Source organism: Macrosteles quadrilineatus, unplaced genomic scaffold, assembly GCF_028750875.1.
Source record: "Macrosteles quadrilineatus isolate MER2022 unplaced genomic scaffold, UCM_ALF_1.0 Scaffold_3__2_contigs__length_128488019, whole genome shotgun sequence".
Taxonomy (NCBI): domain Eukaryota; kingdom Metazoa; phylum Arthropoda; class Insecta; order Hemiptera; family Cicadellidae; genus Macrosteles; species Macrosteles quadrilineatus.
The window spans coordinates 102,562,967-102,582,424 of record NW_026542596.1 but is presented as its reverse complement, the minus strand read 5'-3'; the positions used below and the strand labels follow the sequence as shown (position 1 = coordinate 102,582,424).

Below are 19,458 nucleotides of genomic sequence, written 5' to 3'. Positions count from 1 at the left end.
AATAATAATATTGTCCACTTAAGATTCTTAATATACAAATATAAATTCCGGTATGCAGTATTTTCATATACAAATATTCTGATAACTTGAAAACCAATTATTCTTAAAATTCTTCCAACATAAAACATAACAACCCTGCAAATATTCTATACACTAACATGTTAAATGTTTATACAGGGTGTTGAAAATGTCTAGAACCAACATTATATCTGGTGAGTGGTTAAAGAAAAACAACTGATATTTTGTGTACGGATATACTATGGTTTTACCTATCTTTTGGTGCCTTATGAAATTTTTTACTACTTATAGGGAACGTCCTGTGGAGGATGCAGTAAAAAGTTTTAACGGAAGCATATGGTAAATGATACATCATTTTTTAAAGGCCATTTTTTTCTGAGTAAGGAGCCACAAGTTTCATCTCTAAAGGACCACCCTAGCAAAAATGGCGACTGTTTGAAGTTTTTGAAAATAATTGAAAGCATAATTGGTATTTATGTTAAAAATAAGTTTAGTAAAAGAACACAAAAAATTTAGTTAAATGTTTTTTTTAGTCACTTTTCAGTTCACCACGTTATAAACTACTGTACTTCGTAACTGGCTTGTATGGCATTTAAAGGAAACAAATACGGACCATTTAAATAGCAATGTTTTTAAATTTCAAACAGTCGCCATTTTTGCTAGGGTGGTCCTTATGAGATGAAACTTGTGGCTCCTTACTCAGAAAAAAATGGCCTTTAAAATGATGTATCATTTACCATATGCTTCCGTTAAAACCTATTACTGCATCCTCCACAGGACGTTCCCTATAAGTGGTAAAAAATTTCATAAGGCACCAAAAGATAGGTAAAACCATAGTATATCCGTACACAAAATATCAGTTGTTTTTCTTTAACCACTCACCAGATATAATGTTGGTTCCAGACATTTTCAACACCCTGTATAAAAAACTACCATGAAATATCCGAATATACACTATATCAAAGAACCTCATGGGAGTGTGATCTACTAGTGATTGTGGTCACATTAGACGGATGCTAATAAAATGATATCCATCTGATGCAGCTCTAGACCGTGCCACTGGCTCTGACGGTGCCTCGTCACGGTATATTGATTCCTGATAAGGAACTGTTCCAAACTCTATCAAGTCCTTGTACTTTCCCTCAACCCTGGGTTTCACAAACAGACTTGGAATCGTTCCATAGCATAAAGAAACCATGATGAATCCCCAAACAATTTTTAAAAAGTACAATCAGGCAAATTAAAACTCGCTCAGTCAACAGGTTTGCGGTGCCGAGTTTGAATGGTCTGAAATGCGTAAATTTTTTTATCTCCATATTTTACTTCCAGCCTGGTATCTATAAATGTGTGTTTAATATATTTTGTTGTATCATTTAACAAACGTTTTAACGAGTAAACTTACATTTGTAAATTTTTTGTGTTGAAAGTTGAAACATTAATTCCATAATTCACGTTCACTATGATCCCCACAAATGAATTTTAAAGTGCAATATATAATCTCATTATTTTCTAACAAATTCACAATTTTGATTTCTAGCAAAAGTTCGTCCGAAACTCCCTTAATATTCTGGATTGTGAAACATTTGCAAACTGGATAGAAAGTTTGCTTAAGCGTAGTAAAATATTTTTGTATTGTAATTTTACTCGGAAGTTTATTACTAATGTAAGTTGGGTCGTTATTGAAATACTTAATGCAGAATCTAACACTCACATGCCCTCTCAAAATAGGGTGAAGTAAATACTTTAAATATAATTTTAATTACATTATAATTAATTGTTAGATCACCATATCTCCATGTACTTGGCCCTCCCATATCTCTACTTAACGTATATCCTATCCGAAAATATTCAAAAATTAATAGAAGCGAAGTTCATGCAAACACAATTTATAATCAAATAATGAATTTTTGTAAAAGAAATATAATCTATAACAAGAATCTATCTATATCAATCTATACTTATTTAATACGCAAGCAGGTTTTATGTGACAATTACTCCTCCGAAACTACTGAACAGATTGACATGTTTAAATGCGTTATTCGAAAGAACGTAACGTGAAGTTGTGCAGGAAACTTTCTTTTAAAGGAAATGAATAGAGATTGAGGCCCTGGGGCCCTTTAAAGTTTTGTATTTCTCCATAAGATTAACACGGGAAACATACATTGTTATGAAACTCAAGCTGTTGTCAGAAATTAAAAGTGAGAAGAAGAACATATGTAAATTGTAAACTGTCAATAAGTTTGCTACACACATTTACTAACTTGGTTGAAATTAAATATTTACTATTTGAATTTGGGTTGGCGTACATATTACAATGGAAAAAAGCGAGGGAGTCTGGATAATTTGATATGCTAAAAAGAAAACTGAATTAGGCCCTAACACTGTGCTGCATTTCTTAGTAATCGTTGAAAGAGTCGTTTTACAAGCTATGGAAACATAGAAACGTCATAGAACACCACCAAGGAGAAGAAATAGACAATATATATATATATTTTTTTTTTTGTAAGGCTAATTTTAGAAAACGCTAAAAAAACAAGAACGGGTTTTGAAAAATGATAAGATATTTACAAGAAATGTTGATTATATCGATCTGTTATGTACATCTTGAGTATATCCATAATCTTTAAGTGGAATCTTTTAAAGTCATCAGAAATAATGACTGTTATTCGGTTTAAAATAACGCCTGTAATACTTAGCAATTGCTCGAGTTCGAGCAACAGGTACACTAGTACATTATTGTTAAAGACATTTTAGAAAATATATTATTAAAAAAAGAAATCTAGATATATTCTAGATTTTACCAGCGATAATAAATGATTAACTGAGATGAATGAAAAACTTCATCTGTTGGACGACTCAGCAGTTTTTAATTAGACACTGCAGAAATTATGATTCACAATCTACCGTTTTGTGAAAACTTCTCTTAAGTCACAGTCAAGAATTAGTTTAAATATTTACTTTAAGTGATTTAGTCCTGCGCTAAAAAAATTTCTAAAAATCAAAAATATGAACAAGCTTTGATTAGACCTGTGAGCAATGACTCATAGCGCTAGGAAAACTATAATAATTAAGTGATAAAACATATCTTGTTTAGGTATTTTTTAACTTTTAAACTAACATTCGATTTCCATACGTCTATTTCATGTTATATACGTGAAAAAAATCTTTCTTCAGGTTTGCTCACTTCTTCAAACTCACTCTCTGGATACAGTATGCGCAAACGTATACTATGGTAACTTTGGATGGACTTTACTAATAAATAAGTAGGCCATACTGACTTACTTAATCAACCTTTGTACTTAAACGTTCGACAACAAACAGCATCACAATTCAATACAACAAATGTAAAACGATTTTGGAGATCTCACACTGCAATAATGCTGGATCACCAATTACGTTTGTATCCATACATTAATATAATTTTTCCCATAACACCTCATAACTGTTATTGCGGAAATGCTGAAATGTACCCTAATGCAGTGTTAAAGGGTGTTTTCAATCATCTTCAATGTCCTCCAACATAAGGTTCCAATGGACAACACTGCGAAGTGTACCTTAATAAATTGGTTGGAAAAGCAAATCAGCTATTTCACAAATCCATTAAATCACAATTCTGTGCAGTCTTATAGTAATTTTAGATCTTCATAACCATGTAGCCGTGTGGAGGCAGGCACTACGCGGTGTCATGCAGCCCACGCGTCGCTGTGTCAGCACCGACTGATTGATAATCAGAGTACCAGAGACGTGCCCCTTTGAATGCTCCAACCTCTCTTTTTAAATGACTCCCTCCTTCTGATTTACTTAGCAAATCTTCGAATAACGTCGAGGTTTGATTCACCAGATTCGTGATTGTAAAATTGTTGACTTATGCGTGTTTTAAGAATGTTTCATGCTAAATCGTTAATATGACTTGAACTGCTCGTTATTTTGAGATTGGGTAGTTAGTTATGTGTGGAATGAAAAGAAAAATGGCAGTGTTAAATAATTAACTGAAATAAGAAATCGTAAATATATTATCTCTATTAGTAATTCTGTATTTTTTTACAAACCAAAACTAAATTATGTATTTTTATTTTTGTGGACAAAGCTTAAAGTCTTAATGAGTACAGAAATTCGGTACTTTTATTTCACAGACAATTTATACAGAAGATTTTGTGGGTAGAATGTTTAACAGGCACACTTCAGAAGTTTAAGCAATTATTATTAAAGTGTTTTTTCCAAACTGAAACAAAGTAGTAAATAATTAGGACCTTCATTGCAATATCAAGCAAAATATAATGCAAGAAGAGTATAATAAAATAAACAATTGGTATATGAGGATACTTCATAATATTAACTGCCGTAAAGAAATCGGACGGATCTTTTTCACCAGCATTAATAAATGATTAGCTGACTTCATCTGTTGGACTCAGCAGTTTTTAATTAGACACTGTAGAAATTATGAATCACAATTTATCGTTTTCTGGATACTTCTTCTAAGTTCAAAGTCGTATTTATTTTACGTGGTTTGTCCCGCTCTTAAAATTATACTGAGTAATTTAAATCTGTAAAACACAGGCCAATGCTTAAAATAGTAATTTTTTTTAAGTCATTGCTAAGCCCCGTTATACCATAATAGATGATTTATTTTTCAGAAATCATTGTCCTACTTCTGGATCTTGATTAATATGAATACATATAAATACTTTTTATCTTAAAATATCCTTGTTCGTCATGTTTCGTGGCGACTACCACATCATCAGGTTCGTCCTCTTCTACGATTCGTCGTACATTTAAAATTAAAAACGCAAAACACACGTTGACATTTAAAGAAAACTTAACATTAATTGGAATAACAGTCGCGTGCACGCATTTGGTCGGACCGGCGAGTCATCGACGGCTCTATAAATTTACTAAACTAAAACTAATTCATCCTCTAAAGAACATTTTGTTGTTGGTGTGTAAGGCTCTTCCATGTATATAACCAATGTGTAACTCTGCCAAATTACAATATGGCTAATTCAGAAACGATTTGGTTGAAACCATAGACAAGTAGAGCTACTAAATATGCTGTGGTTGCCATAGGTTCTGGCGCACACCGCTAGGAGCGCCATGTAGTACGGCTGCGTAACTACACGGAGCTCCCAGCGGTGTGCGCCAGAACCTATGGTAACCGCAGCAGGGCTGACAGTATATTTAATTCTTTTAGCGAATTTCCCTATAGAGAAGTAGCTATTACCGTAGGTGGCACGGTAAGACCTAGACCCGGGACCGATTTGCTTTTTCATTTTGATGTCCCCAGAGGCCAAAAACACCATTCGTTCAAATTTTTATATATGTATATATATATATATATATATATATATACGTCCGTGAACGCGATAACTTGAGTAATTTTTGTTCGATTTTGATGAAATTTGGTTTAAAGGTGTAAAGCGGGATAAACATGAATGAGTTCGCGAACAAGCACGATCGGACCATTGGAACGGGGCTTAACGGGGGGTTTTATTGGGTAAAAATTGGTTTTTCTCACTTTTGACCCTCAAAACACAAAATTTCCCGATTTCTCTTTAGACCTTTTTAAAGAGCTTAAAAAAACAAATAATTTAGTATATAAAAGTATTCTTGTTCGATTATTAGTAACGGAGAAAATTAAAAAAAATTTTAAATTTAAAATTCCCATGTTATTCTTACGGTGAATATTGTCAAATGTTGTAGTTTGGTTGTTTATGGATATATTTTGATCAAACTTGGCAAATTTATTTATTTTGTACTAAGCTATCAATATTTTACTCAAAAACACACTTTATTAGTTTCCTTGTAGCAGCAAACCTAGGTACTCGTTAAACCTAATGATATTAAAATATATTTAACTGAAAATCAATTCAGACAAATGGAAATTCGCTTAGTTGGCAGGTTTGCTGCGGCGGGGGTATTTGTCTATTTTGAAACATAGCGTCTGGAAAACAATAGATAATTAAGTTCTTCAAACTGAATCAGCTGTTTCAATTGTTACGTTGTTATATTGGTCACTTATATAAAATATGGATAGATTGTATTAGAGCTACGCTTTATATTGAGCAAAGTTTAGGACCAAAAGTTGCACCGCAAGTTATTGGCTGTTTTGCCCGTCTTTGTGGTCATTTCTGGTGAACCTCGTCTGCGAATGATTGAGGTTAACAACTTCTTTGGTTAAATTATTGTTAATTGTAGGTTTTTGTAAAATGAAAATTGTGGATTATCGTTTACTCGTTTTAGTATGCAGTAGAAACGTGTAAGTGGGTTTTAAGTATTATAATTTTTTATAGATGCTGCTTATAATTGAGCTCTTCTCACAGGAAATTGGTGTTAAAATAATCTAAAGAACCCATTTAAAGATTTTATGGGAAAGAAAACCTACTTTTATTTATAATAACACCTTTTTTCTAGACCCATAGTAGTTTCATGAGTATTATAGCACAAACATAACTAAGTACAGATTAAAAGAGTGCAATACTAACGTTTGTCAATTCGATCTATATATGAATAACTGAATACGTGAATCACTAAGGGGGTTTTAAAACAAAAAGAATAGTAAATACAGAAAACTGTTATACGAATGAAAAAAATACATAGCACACACAATAAATATAATGGAAAAGTACAATTGTAAAAATAAAATAATTTTTGAGATGCATGCAGAATTATTATGGATGAATTTCAATTTAGAAAATTTGACCTACGCCTACGTTGATACATTGCATTATGTGAAACAACTCCAACCGTTATATAATTAAGACTTTCCTGCAAAGTAAGTTGTAAGAAACAAGATAGTGTTAAAGTGGGGTTTACAGCTTGTTGAGGAGTGTTAAGTCGTTGATGGCCGCTTTTCAACACATCTCACTGCTAACTACCGTCGGGGGAACAAACTTTCTTACTTACCCTCGATTTTAAGTCAAGGTGTGCTACTGGAATGTGATTTAACGAAATCGAATTTAGATTCACCTGCTAGCTTTAAATGTATCTTTTTACAACTGGAATCTATTGGTTGTCGAATCTATTTCGGTTCATAACAGTTTGTCGAACAATAGATTTTTGAACTTGTCAAAAGATATAGCTATACAAATGATTTGTGACAATATTTTTTTTGCGTATTGGAATTTGTCATGGATTATTTGTGATAATATTACTTCTAATGGGACGAATGGAATGTTTGTAATCACTTAAAAACTAAATGCATCATTACACTAGGAGGCAAGTCTAAAGAAAAGTAGGTTCTTTAAGAAAAAATAATTCTTTTTGAAAATACAATATTTAATAATAGTTAAAATGTTAGTGCTTGCATTTTGAGAAAATAAAGATAAACGATGATTAATTATTTGGGCTTAATGTTTTTGTGAAAGGTATACAAATCAGGAAAGGGGCAATACTGGAATCCAGTGCTCATGTCTTCTGCCCTAGGAGAACCTAGCCAAAACCAAGGTCTTTTCAGAAGTTTTTTGCCCACAAAAAATTCTATGATTCTACACAAAAAAGATAATTAATCATAAACGTACTATTTGAACTAACACAGCCAAGTAGTAATATTAGTAAGTGATAACACATAAGAACACCACTATTAAAGTTTAGGCTCAACTAAGTACATTTTGCTTGAAACTTCCGTAAAGCTAAAGACTCCAAAACAGTTGTGATATTAAATAGGAAGTTACACTCGCTGGCTGTTATGAGACATAGGAACCTTTGTGAACAAAGTTTCTCGGAGTTAATCCATAATATCGCACAATCGTGAGTTCGCATTCGTGATCAAATTACACAGAGTAAGGCGATGTTAGCCAACTTATCTACACTGTTACCTACACTTGCAGTAATATTTGCTGAGTCGTTTTAATCGTTAGGCTAGAAACTATTATGTATTATATTATGTGATTTTTACGTTTACCCCTTTAGTTTAACGTATGCATTATATCCAACTAGCCGTCACCCACGGGCTTCACCCCGTTTGACTTCATAAGTATTAATAAAACTAATGATTGGTTAAGTTAAGCTGAAATTAACGAAACAAAATACAGTAATAGAAACAAATAAGTACGGCTGATTTTAATAAGGTACTGCCGAGGTATTTTTAACATTAGGTATATGGAAAGTTCCCTTTAGAAAGCAATTACAACCTTAAAGGGCAATTTATGAAATAATGGATAGTTTTGCGCAAGGTTTCTCGTCATGACGAAATTAGGCCTATATGGTTTATGGGGTGTAACTTGAAGTTTTCCCAAAAGTTCATGAGTACTTTGGGCTTTAATGGATACATGTAAAATATTCAATTTGTAAACTAACTTTCTCACGGTACGTACAGGTTGTTTTTTTTTAACTCAACATAAATAATTACAACTATTGCGAGACACTGTTTAACGCCAAAACCAGCTAATATATTTTCATCCCTGTTTTCTATACTAAAGTGACGATCAGCTAATGTGCATTTTTTATGTATATCTATGAGGTTTAGTTGTATTGATAATTCATTGTATATGAGACTCAACGTGGGTCTTTCATACACTCACATTGTAGGTGTAGGTTTTTTATACAGATCAGGTTTCCTTAAAAAGTTTTGATAGCTCTATGAGCAGTATATTTTTAGTATCGTAGTCACACCAGAAATGTTAATTTCAAACCAATGATTTATTTTAATGTACAACACACACTGTTTGAGCCTGCAAAAACATCATGTTGAGACTTATTCTTAATAAATTTCTAATAATACTTAAACTCGAGAACTATGCATAACATTTGATTGGTAATGAAGTAAAGAAAACGGGGTTATTATCTTTTGAGCTTGTTTTGTTGTTAAAAGCTGTCTTTTGGTCCCTATAATTTCGGTGGCGTTTAAATTAAAAACACTCTGTTTAAGGGTAGCCCTATTATTGGTGCATTTGATAATAATTGTATTCACTATTTCTATTTTATAATTTCGGAATCAGCCAAGTATTTTCTTTTAATCTGATTCCTGTTTGTCAAAAGTCGACGGATGAAAGGTTGTTATTTAACACCCAGTCTATCGTTTTACAAAGAGCAATTTGATGTTCAATAAATTCAAATAAAATCTGTACTATATTTACTTTTGTACAGAAAAGTACAGTAATGAGTTAATTTGATCGTAAACATTTGTTCTAATTGAGGAAATTAATTTGTTCTAACTTCATCTAATTGAGGAAGGTCCAAAAGAAGGTAAAAATAAGTATTCTTATTGAACAACTCGGTTGCATTTCAATATATTTTCCTACACGTGTATACAAATGAAATAATGCGTTGAAGAACAGTAAAGGAAAATCTAAGTCCACCCAGGAAATACGTTTTCATATGAACAATTTAAGGGTTATGCAAATTGTCTTAATTTTAGCCACATTTTAATTATTGCGCATTAGGGTCCTTAATTTCAATTGGCAATTTAATTCAATACTCTTAAAAGTGTGTGTTGTTTATGATCTAAGAGGTTAGAGATATAAACGAACGAACCCCACGAAAGTTATAGCAGTAAACGTAACGTTTAATACACCTTGTTGTTGTCACGGTCCAAACAACTTCTTGTGTTGACACTGTAATAGCATTCCGTTCCAGTTGTGACACATACTGTGGTTGGACCTTTTTTTAATAGCTTTCCCGAGAAAACAAAAATTTTAAGCCAGCGCCTAAACTTAAGGGCATAGTACTACTACCGTGATTTAACATTTCTGTGGACTGTGTAAATGTTAAAAATGTTAAATAGAAAAAAAACCAATTCATGAAAATATAAGGACAAAATATATTTTTATGATCCAAATTAGCACTACTAACACACTACCGGTACTACTAAACACACAACACTACTACTAAACAGGTTTTGAGATGAAATTATCAAGGTATTACCTTCGACTAATCCAATAGTCAATGGTATTACTCTTTAATACTTTACTTTACAATGAAATGGCGACCATACAAAGTAGGTATTTTAAGCCAAGTATGAATGGATATGAGTGTAGGTTGAGTGGCGCGATCTTGTAGTCTTGTTAGTGACTAAGGCCGACTTATTCCTTAGACACAGCTGTTAATTAATAGCCCATACAGCTAATGGCAACTAAGGGACCTACAGTTTTTATAATGGAATCAGAACCACATTTTTGTTTTGGTATATAAGAATTGGTCTAATTTTCATGATAGTTCTGCGGATAGTAGTCTTACTCACTCGTGCGGACGTTAATCCACACCAGGGATACTCTCTAAAGCTGGGTTTTCCTAGGCGCGGAAGCGGAGAGTGGAGAGAGGAACGCGGAGAGCGGAATTGAAATTAACATGACATTCCGCTCCGCTTCTAGGAAAACAGTAACATTAAATTGCCCAAGACAAGTGGAGTCCGCTCTCCGCGTTCCTCTCTCCGCTCGCCGATTCCGCGCCTAGGAAAACCCGGCTTAAGGACAATTGATTGTTTACTATAGTCTTATAAGACACATTGTCCGAAGGTTCCACCTACCGTTTGAGTCTACCAAAATCCATATAAAACCGGTGTCTAAACGTGAACGTAGTTAACAGTTCGTATAAAAAACGTGAATTACCTCCTGTAAAAGGAGATAGTTTTCTGCAAGTGATTTTTTTTTACTTCACGGTGCTTAGTTAAAGAAAGGTTTAGGCTAAGACCAATACACGATATAAAATATGTAGATTGAGTTTTCTTAACGAAAATAAATAACGAAGAAGGTCTAATCCAATCATTGTTGCACTCCAATACTACCAAATGCAAATAGAGAAGATTATGACTTGACAATTTAAAGATGAATAATATTTTTGTGTTTATGAAAATATATCTTTAACTGCAATCACAACTGGCTTGTCTATTTCAAACTAGGCAGTCGTATTTTTTACGAAATTAAACAAGCTAAACTACGTCTAGACATATTATTGAACAATTTAAAAGCTTGCCTAACACAAACACACCTTTGATATAGGCTATATTCTCACATATATAAAGTGATGTACGATTTTTGAAATCTAACTTTAGAAAGAACTATTTAAATGTTTAATTTGACATAACGATTGGACAAATGTAGGATTGGAACTATTCCACCGTAGGTTTTTTTCTACCGTGGAAACTTTTAAATGCCATAGCTTCTTCCAAAGCGGTGTCCCTTATTTAGTTGTAAGCCTGGTCTACAGTGTGTCTCGACTAAGCAGGTGAAAGGGAAGGCATTTCAAAGCGGTTTGCTGGTAACATGCTACGCACGTATCTTTCTGTCAACGTTTACACTGATTGATAAATCAAGGTACTTGTATACGTGCCTCTTAGAGAAGAAGAATCTATTCAATAATCTTGAACAGGCTTTTAAGACTTATTAGACTGAAAGGGATGGACTAACGTAAAAAAACCCAAAGTTTACTTGATTTTAGGAAGAACTTCATTCGTTTGTATCGAGAAAGTAATGCATTATTTCAGCTTACGATTTACAACGCTTGTTTTTTTGTAATATTGGATATTAAGATATATTTTACAACTATACGTTTTATTTGGTTAAATGGATGTAATGTAATTAAAATTTAACTAAATCGTAGGGAAAAAACACAAATTATTTATCGAAGAGTGATAAATATTTTGACTTTATAAGGGAACAATGGTAAAGGAGTACTTTTAATGCATGCTAAAAAATGATCCCTTATAAAATATCGATTAGTCAATAAGTTGATAGATACCAAATGAAAAATGTAAAGTTAATAGTTTTAAGGCCATACATGAACTATTATCTAATCTTATTAGGCCACCTTATATGTCAATGATAATGTACGTTGCACAAAATGTTGTTCTTTTCCTTTGATAGGATAACACTCCACAGAGTCCTTATATGTGACACAGTATCGAGTAACTAGTACTTTCTAATATTTGATGTATGTGTAATTTGACTCTCAAACTGTGCGTTGGATATGAAGGGAACAACATGCAACAAGTGAATTACAGACCTATTAGGCAAGTAGCCAAAGAAACATTATAGCCTAAACCATTAACATGGGTCTATTGTTGGCCGAAATACATACGCTTGAGCACTCAGCTCGATAAAAAAAAAATCACAAAGCAATCTTCTTACAACATTCTACATTTGATCCGCGCTTACATATTTTCTTAAATCTCTTACAACTTTAAAAAAATCACGATTTTGATATTATTTCGGATTTTAATAAGTGGTAAGTGTATTTAAGATTAATTTGTATTACTTTTGAGTCAGTAGTTTTATTCTATAGCATATACTCATACTTAAGTCAATAGAATATCCTTATGCGAAAAAGATTCGGTTTTAGGATTTATGCGGAAATATCCATGTATTAAAGTTTACACAAAAATAATATTTATATACTCACCTATTATCAATGTAATGAGTAATTTTTAGAATGAACAATATGTGGATAGTATTAAAATATTCTTTCATACTGAAGGTTGTTGGAACAGTATCTTTCAGTAATCATTTCAATTAGTATCAAGTAATAAATTGTTTTACTCAAAACACTTCAAAATATGTAGTAAAATAATTAATAAAGTTATATAACATGTAACTGTAAATTGTAGTTAGTAGACTAATATAATGACATTTCGCATGCAAGTCAGTGTTTGCCAAACAATCTGAAAAACCCCGGTTTGATCCTATTTTTTTTATGTTTCCAAACTGGTCCCAGTTGACTTTGATCGTAAGTCTTAAATAAATGATTAAATATAGAGCCGATCTTAGGTAGAAACCACCACTACTACTACTACGAGAAGCTACTTAAGACATCTTTGAATCTTTCTTACACTACACTCATCTTGCATTCCCTATTGTGTTGTTTAAAAACTACTTTGCGTCCCGTTCTAATAATAATCATGACGGTGATATGGCATGGGATTAAATGAGCAAACAATTTGATCCCTTACAAATTTGAATACGGTGGATTGTTTCTTTTCAAGAAGGAGCTCAACCCTCGTGGCTGGTCTGTGTAAACAACGGGTTTATAGACTCAAGAACAGTTGGATTAACAATCAATATGCCGTGTCAGTAGATCGTAGAGTCCGTAGGAACCACGCTAGTATACACCTACCACCTACTTACTGTATACACAAATACCACCTACTTACTGTATACACATACCACCTACTTACTGTATACACATACAACCTACTTACTGTATACACACATACCACTTCGTACTGTATACACACATACCACCTACTTACTGTATACACATACCACCTACTTACTGTATACACATACAACCTACTTACTGTATACACACATACCACTTCGTACTGTATACACACATACCACCTACTTATTGTACAAACCTACCACCTACTTACTGTATACACATACAACCCACTTACTGTATACACCAACCACCTAATAACTGTATAAACCTACCACCTACTTACTGTATACACATACCACTTCTTACTGTATACACCAAACACCTAATGTGAAGCTATGTCCGAAAATACATATTTACCTAGGTATCCGCCTTTTCGTTTCTTATACACAACTATTTTTATCTTTTAATTTTTTGAACCGATGATTATGAAAGTTGGTAGCATGTTAACGTACACAAGACCTATTATAGGAATAAAATAAAGTTGGTTCAATTAGGAATTTAAAAATGGTGACCGTTTAAAATTTTATAATTTTAATAACTTGGAAGTGGATAATTTTATCAAAAGATTTTAAGAACTCTTTTTTTAGAATTTTTAATTCTATATCAAACAAAACCAAGATCAAACAGGTCAGAGGGCAAATAACTGAAATAGAACGTTTTTGGTGTAAAAATGCAAAGTTAGTCAGGGTGCCCTTTAGTCTTATCTTACAAATAAAAAACGTTCTATTTCAGTTACTTGCCGTCCAATCTTTTTGATCTTGGTTTTGTTTGATAGAGAATTAAAAATGCAAAAAAAGTGTTTTTGACATTTGTTGATAAAATTATCCATTTTCGAGTTATTAAAGTTATAGAAATTTAAACTGCCACCATTTTGAAATTTTTAATCGGACCAACTTTGTTTTTTTTTTTTTTTGCGAATTTCCCATATAGGGAATAAGCTTTTACCGTAGGTCTCATGGTGAGACCTGGCACCGATTTACTTTTGTGGGTCCGTTAACGTGATATCTCGAGCAAAAGTGATCCGATTTTGATGAAATTGTGTACAAACGTGTAAACCTATGTTTATTCAAACGAGTTCGCGGACCAGCATAATCGGACCATGGAAACGGGGGTTTACGGGGTAAAATGGGGTTTTACCATTTCTTCCCCTAAAAACAAAAGATTTTGCAATTTCTTTCTAAACTATTTTGTAGAGCTTAAAAATAGAAATAATTTAGTATCTTAAAGCGTTGTTGTATCTCTAACGGTCACAGAGAAAATAAAAAAAAGTTATTTAAAATTGCCATGTTATTTTTATGGAGGAAATGAAATTTGTTGTAGTTTACTTGTTCATGGATATATGTTGATAAAATTTGGCAAATTTATTTTTTTCATCCTATACTATTGACCTATGGTCAAAAAACACGCTTTACCTTCCCCGTAGCAGCAAAACTAAGCACTCGTTGATTCCAATGTTATTTAAATTGGTAATAACTATGTCTTATTTATGGAAGTATTAGAGTAAAAATGTAATCAGACAAGTTTAAATTCGCTTAGTCTGCAGGTTTGCTGTGGCGGGGGTAATTTTTCTTATAACAGGTCTTGTGTAGCATGCTTACAAGTTATCGTAATCATCAGTTAAAAAACTTCAAAAATAAAAATAGTTATGTATAAAAAAACAAAATTGATATTTAGTTAAATGTGAATTTTCGGACATACCTTCACATAAATTATTTTCTTCCTTATACTGTAGTATGAGTATTCATATCCCAAAGTCCTGAAACGTTTTTTATGGACACCCTGTATAACGGGGATATCTTAGCTTTTAAAGGGTTCATATTAAAGGTGAACTTTGTATTGGCATTTTTTATACCATTCAAAAATTAAAATTAAAATATTAATTTTATTTGTCGATCTTTAATTAACTTGAAATACACCTTAAAGAAACCATTAAATCAAAACTATCTTTGGTGAATTAAAAAAGTTTCGCTAGTGTATCGCAACATAACTATTCCAGGCATTCTGCCTCTTCCTTAAGCTTTTATGCGTGTGATTAAGCATTATATATAATGGCTACACTAGGCATTTTCTAGAATGCCCTCAGATCTGTTGGGTGAAGTTTTAAATAAAGAGATTTATTTCATAAAAAAATTTACTATAAAGTATTCATATTTTTTCTGTTGATAGGCAAGGTTGCTTTGGTTTAGAATAGATTCTTCTAAACAAGGAAACACAAGTAAAAAATGTTCTACTAGAGTGAATTTATACGTTCCCTCTAGTGAAAACATGGATTCTAATTCCAGTTCTAATTTTATGAAATGACTTGGTAAATTGTGTGTTTGGATTTATTTATTTATTTTTCTGACTCATTTTAGACGATACATTGATTACATGGGAATTCCATAAAATACCTGTTTAAATACGTCGTTGGAAAACATATATAATGAAAGGAGATTTAAACAACAACTCAATTTACATAGTAAAGATTGAAAACTATATTTCAAAACTATATTATATCGTTCAAATGACCATCAATATTTTTTACGGTTGTTACTGTAACAAGACGATTTAAGTTGTGCTTAAATGTTTGTTACGCCTTCCTGATAATTTTTTTAATGGCAAAAGGCTATTTTGGATTTTTGATAGAGCTTGGTAAAATTAAATAAAGTACATATCCGAGCTACCGAAACGATAAGTTCCTTCTGTCTAATTTGGTTGACCCCCCTTGTTAAAACAGTCTATTAACACATGTCACATTTAAATGTGAACGATTGTGAGGACTATGTTCTTTTTATTATAAAACATTTTTCCATTAAATAAATTCTAGAAAAGCCTTACTAATAACATTAATTCAATCCTGACTAACCGTCACTGTGGAACTTATTTACAAAGGTATTAAAACTTAAATCAATGGAAAGATAATTATTAAAACATTCGCCTGGTAAATTAAAAACAGATTTGAGTCTAGAAAAATCTCTAGAAAAAGAATACGTAGGATGCAATCCGAAGTAATAGTATAACGAAAATATTATATAAATTGTGTTAGTGGAACCTAACGCAGAAAAGAAGTTTTAAAACTCAATATTGTACGAATTTAATACTCATTCCTCCTCCTGTGCATTAATGATTTTATTTTATTAAATATAACATATCGCTTAACATTTTCTTACTAGTGAATCACCCTTTTATTTTCAACAGTTAAATAATTGTTTTTTTTTTATTTAGTTCCAAAATTTCTAAAAAGTGAAGAGTGTTTCTTTTTTCTATTTTATTAAATTATATTTTATACTGTATATTTAAACAGCAAAGAGTCATATAACTTCATTATCATTTTAGATTAAAACAAATAATGCTTAAGTGTCTTTTAATGCATTTTATTCATGGTTCACCCTTTTGACTTAATATTTAATGTACTTTTAAAACCATACGAAACAATCATATACACTATATAAACATATGTGTGTACGCTCTCACTCAATCTATGAAACAATAAAGATTTTCTGATTTCTAATATTTAAAACATTACAAATAAACACAATCCAGCTACAGAAAAGTGAAACAAAACATAAAAATAGCTTTTATATGGCAGTTTTAACCCTGAAGTGCATTTTAACAGTTGTATCGTCCATTGTTTCTAGACTAAGTTTAACAGCGAGTCAGAAACAATACGTTCAACACAATGATGCTCGCAAATGATTTAAACTTAAATTCACTGACGAAAAGCTTTTGTAAAAGATTCCCCTTTTTATTCCGGACGAATTTCTCCACCCGCTTAGTCTGAGTTAAATTATGACGTAATTCGCATTCGCGATAAACGTGAACATTATGTCATGAAAGCGTTATTAGAACTCTTAGATTTAACTGGGAACATTTCAATTGCTTTTTTCATATTTGAACATGCTTGGGATTTGCGGATAAGTTATTGATTTCAATTTGTCTTGTGCTAGGTTAACTCTGTTTTTACATTGGTAGGTAAGATTTATGTAGGTTTAAAAAGTCGTTTGACGTAAGCCTCATTTATCGGTATAGTAACTACACTATAGTTCAACAATAGTATCACATTAACACAGAATATTAGTTGACTGTTGGCTTTAGGATTAACACAGTGGATATTTTACACGCCTGAGTATCCTTTTTTGCATTTTTGCAGTTTTTATTTATATATTGCAGTTGAACGAAAATATTTAAACCATTTACGTTCATCTCTTCGTTTTCATGTCGAATGTCGTACGAGTATACAATATTTATTTCAACCTTTGACGCAATAAAAACTGTTAGTTTAGTCTAACACTTCAAACACGGATCTCCAAAATAGCCGCATTACCTCTGGATTGCGAAGTAGGCAAGAAATTAATATATATTCATTATTTATAATTTAGTAGAAGAACGTCTGAAGATAAGTTCCAAACCACATATCCATTTCATTGCCGCAGAACTAATATAAATTTTATAATCGCCTGAATTCAGACCTGGGGCTCTAAAACAGACTTGCCCTCTAATTATTAGTCTAGCCGCACTCTTATATTGTGTGTTATTTATATAAATGTGTCTGTAATTAATATTGTATTAATGACTTTAAACGGCTTTTGTGTTGATGAGACGAATAACTTAAACAACAACACATGGTCCTAATATTTAGTTCATGAAGTGTACCTAGTAGTATAGTATTACGATACAAACCCACATATTTTTATTAACTGTCTTAAAGAAACTATCACAAACAAGAAAATTGTTTAGGAAAATACTATTTTCTTTAAATCAATACGTATTGCTTAGTCATTTTTTTTAGTTTCATAAAGTACTTGAAAACAATAACTGTAAAAATGCAGCATTGAGTAGAAATGAGCTGCAGTCGTATGAATTGTTATTACTGTGGTTTGGTAATTCAAAAATGTTTGTTAGAAACGAATCAAGGACATTTATGGTGATATTGAGGTCAGAAAAACATTTATCATTCACTAATCTGTAATTCATCCCACCTTTAATTGAACTTTGTATAAAACTAATTGAAATAAATGTCCAAAGATTTTAAGAAATATTTCTCACTGGACTACATACAAAACATATTGCATGTAATATAAATCCCAAAGTACCCGTTAACTTTTGAGAAAACTAAAAGTCACACTCCCATTAACCACATACTTAAAATGTTCGTCATGACGAGAAACCTTGCAAAAAACTATCCATTATTTCATAAATTGCTCTTAAAGGTCGTAATTTCTCTCGAAAGGGAACTTTCCATATACCTAATGTTAAAAATACCTCAGCTGTACTTATTTGTTTGTATTACTCTTATTTTTTTTCAGCATAACTTAACCAAATAGTTTTATTAATACTTAAAAAGTCAAACGGGATGAAGCCCGTGGGTAACAGCTAGTTGCATAAAATAATACTTTTCATTAAAAACCATATTAGTTAAAGAAAACATAAAAAAATACTTACGATTGAAACATTTTAACATTTTATCAAAATACCATCAACATCATCAAACGACTATCGCGTAATGGGAAAATAACTTTGCGAAAATGGATTTATTGTTATTATCGTAACAAACTATTCATCATGGTGCATTAATGTTGCTACAATATTTTACTAGATATTAAACGTTAGGACTGCAATACGTTTAATCCTCCTTTAATTACCCTCTTAGAATTGACTAGGGTTTGAAACATTTGACAAGTTTGCCAATACATATTGTTTGTACTTCTTGTAATAATAAAAGAGTATAATGCATAGCTTTGGATCAGAGCTGAAGAAAATTAGTTAGATTAATTAAATAAATAAATTTGTGAATATTCATGTTTGACTGTAAAATCAGACCGTCTGTTTTATTTTCATCTTTCACAAACTGACTTATACTCTTCTAGTACTAAAATATCATTGGTTATAAAACACGTTTACAAAAAACTATTTAATTTTATTTCAGTTTTTCGCTGTGTGCTTTGTGTATTTTAAACATTCTTTTACCTAAGCAACTTAAGACTATTTATTTAACTATTTGTACAATTTAGCTATATTAATGGACAGGGGTATGTTTTATTTACTAATTACTTGTAGACGTACCAGAGGCTATGAGTACGAACGTCAGCAGTATCGGTAGCGGCAGAGGCAGCATTGCTGAGCGGGCACATGTCAGACACTGGCGCGGCGTCAGCGTGCATCGCCTCAGCTGTCGTCATAGCAACGCATTGTTGCCCCCACCACCACCCTCCCATTGTTGTCTCCATGGCAACATATTGTTGGGTCCCCTCCCCTCCACCGCGATACAACCCTTGTGTCCCCTGGCCACTCCCATTTGATGTTTTATCCACTTGTACGTTTTAATGACTGCAAATAGCTTTTTAATACGGATTAATGGATGGCCTTTGAAGA

The 19,458-nt window shown here is 32.1% G+C and overlaps 1 protein-coding gene across 1 annotated transcript in view; it reads right to left on the bottom strand.

Annotated features, from left to right (window-relative positions):
* The window catches only part of LOC128989423 (lachesin-like), a 51,096-nt gene extending 31,888 nt beyond the window's left edge, over positions 1-19,208 (bottom strand). Inside the window, exon 1 of the mRNA XM_054411312.1 lies at positions 19,150-19,208. Within this exon, the coding sequence (XP_054267287.1) occupies positions 19,150-19,201 (52 nt within the window). The 5' untranslated portion in view covers positions 19,202-19,208. The remainder of the gene's footprint in view (positions 1-19,149) is intronic.
* Between the last annotated feature and the right edge of the window lie 250 nt (positions 19,209-19,458).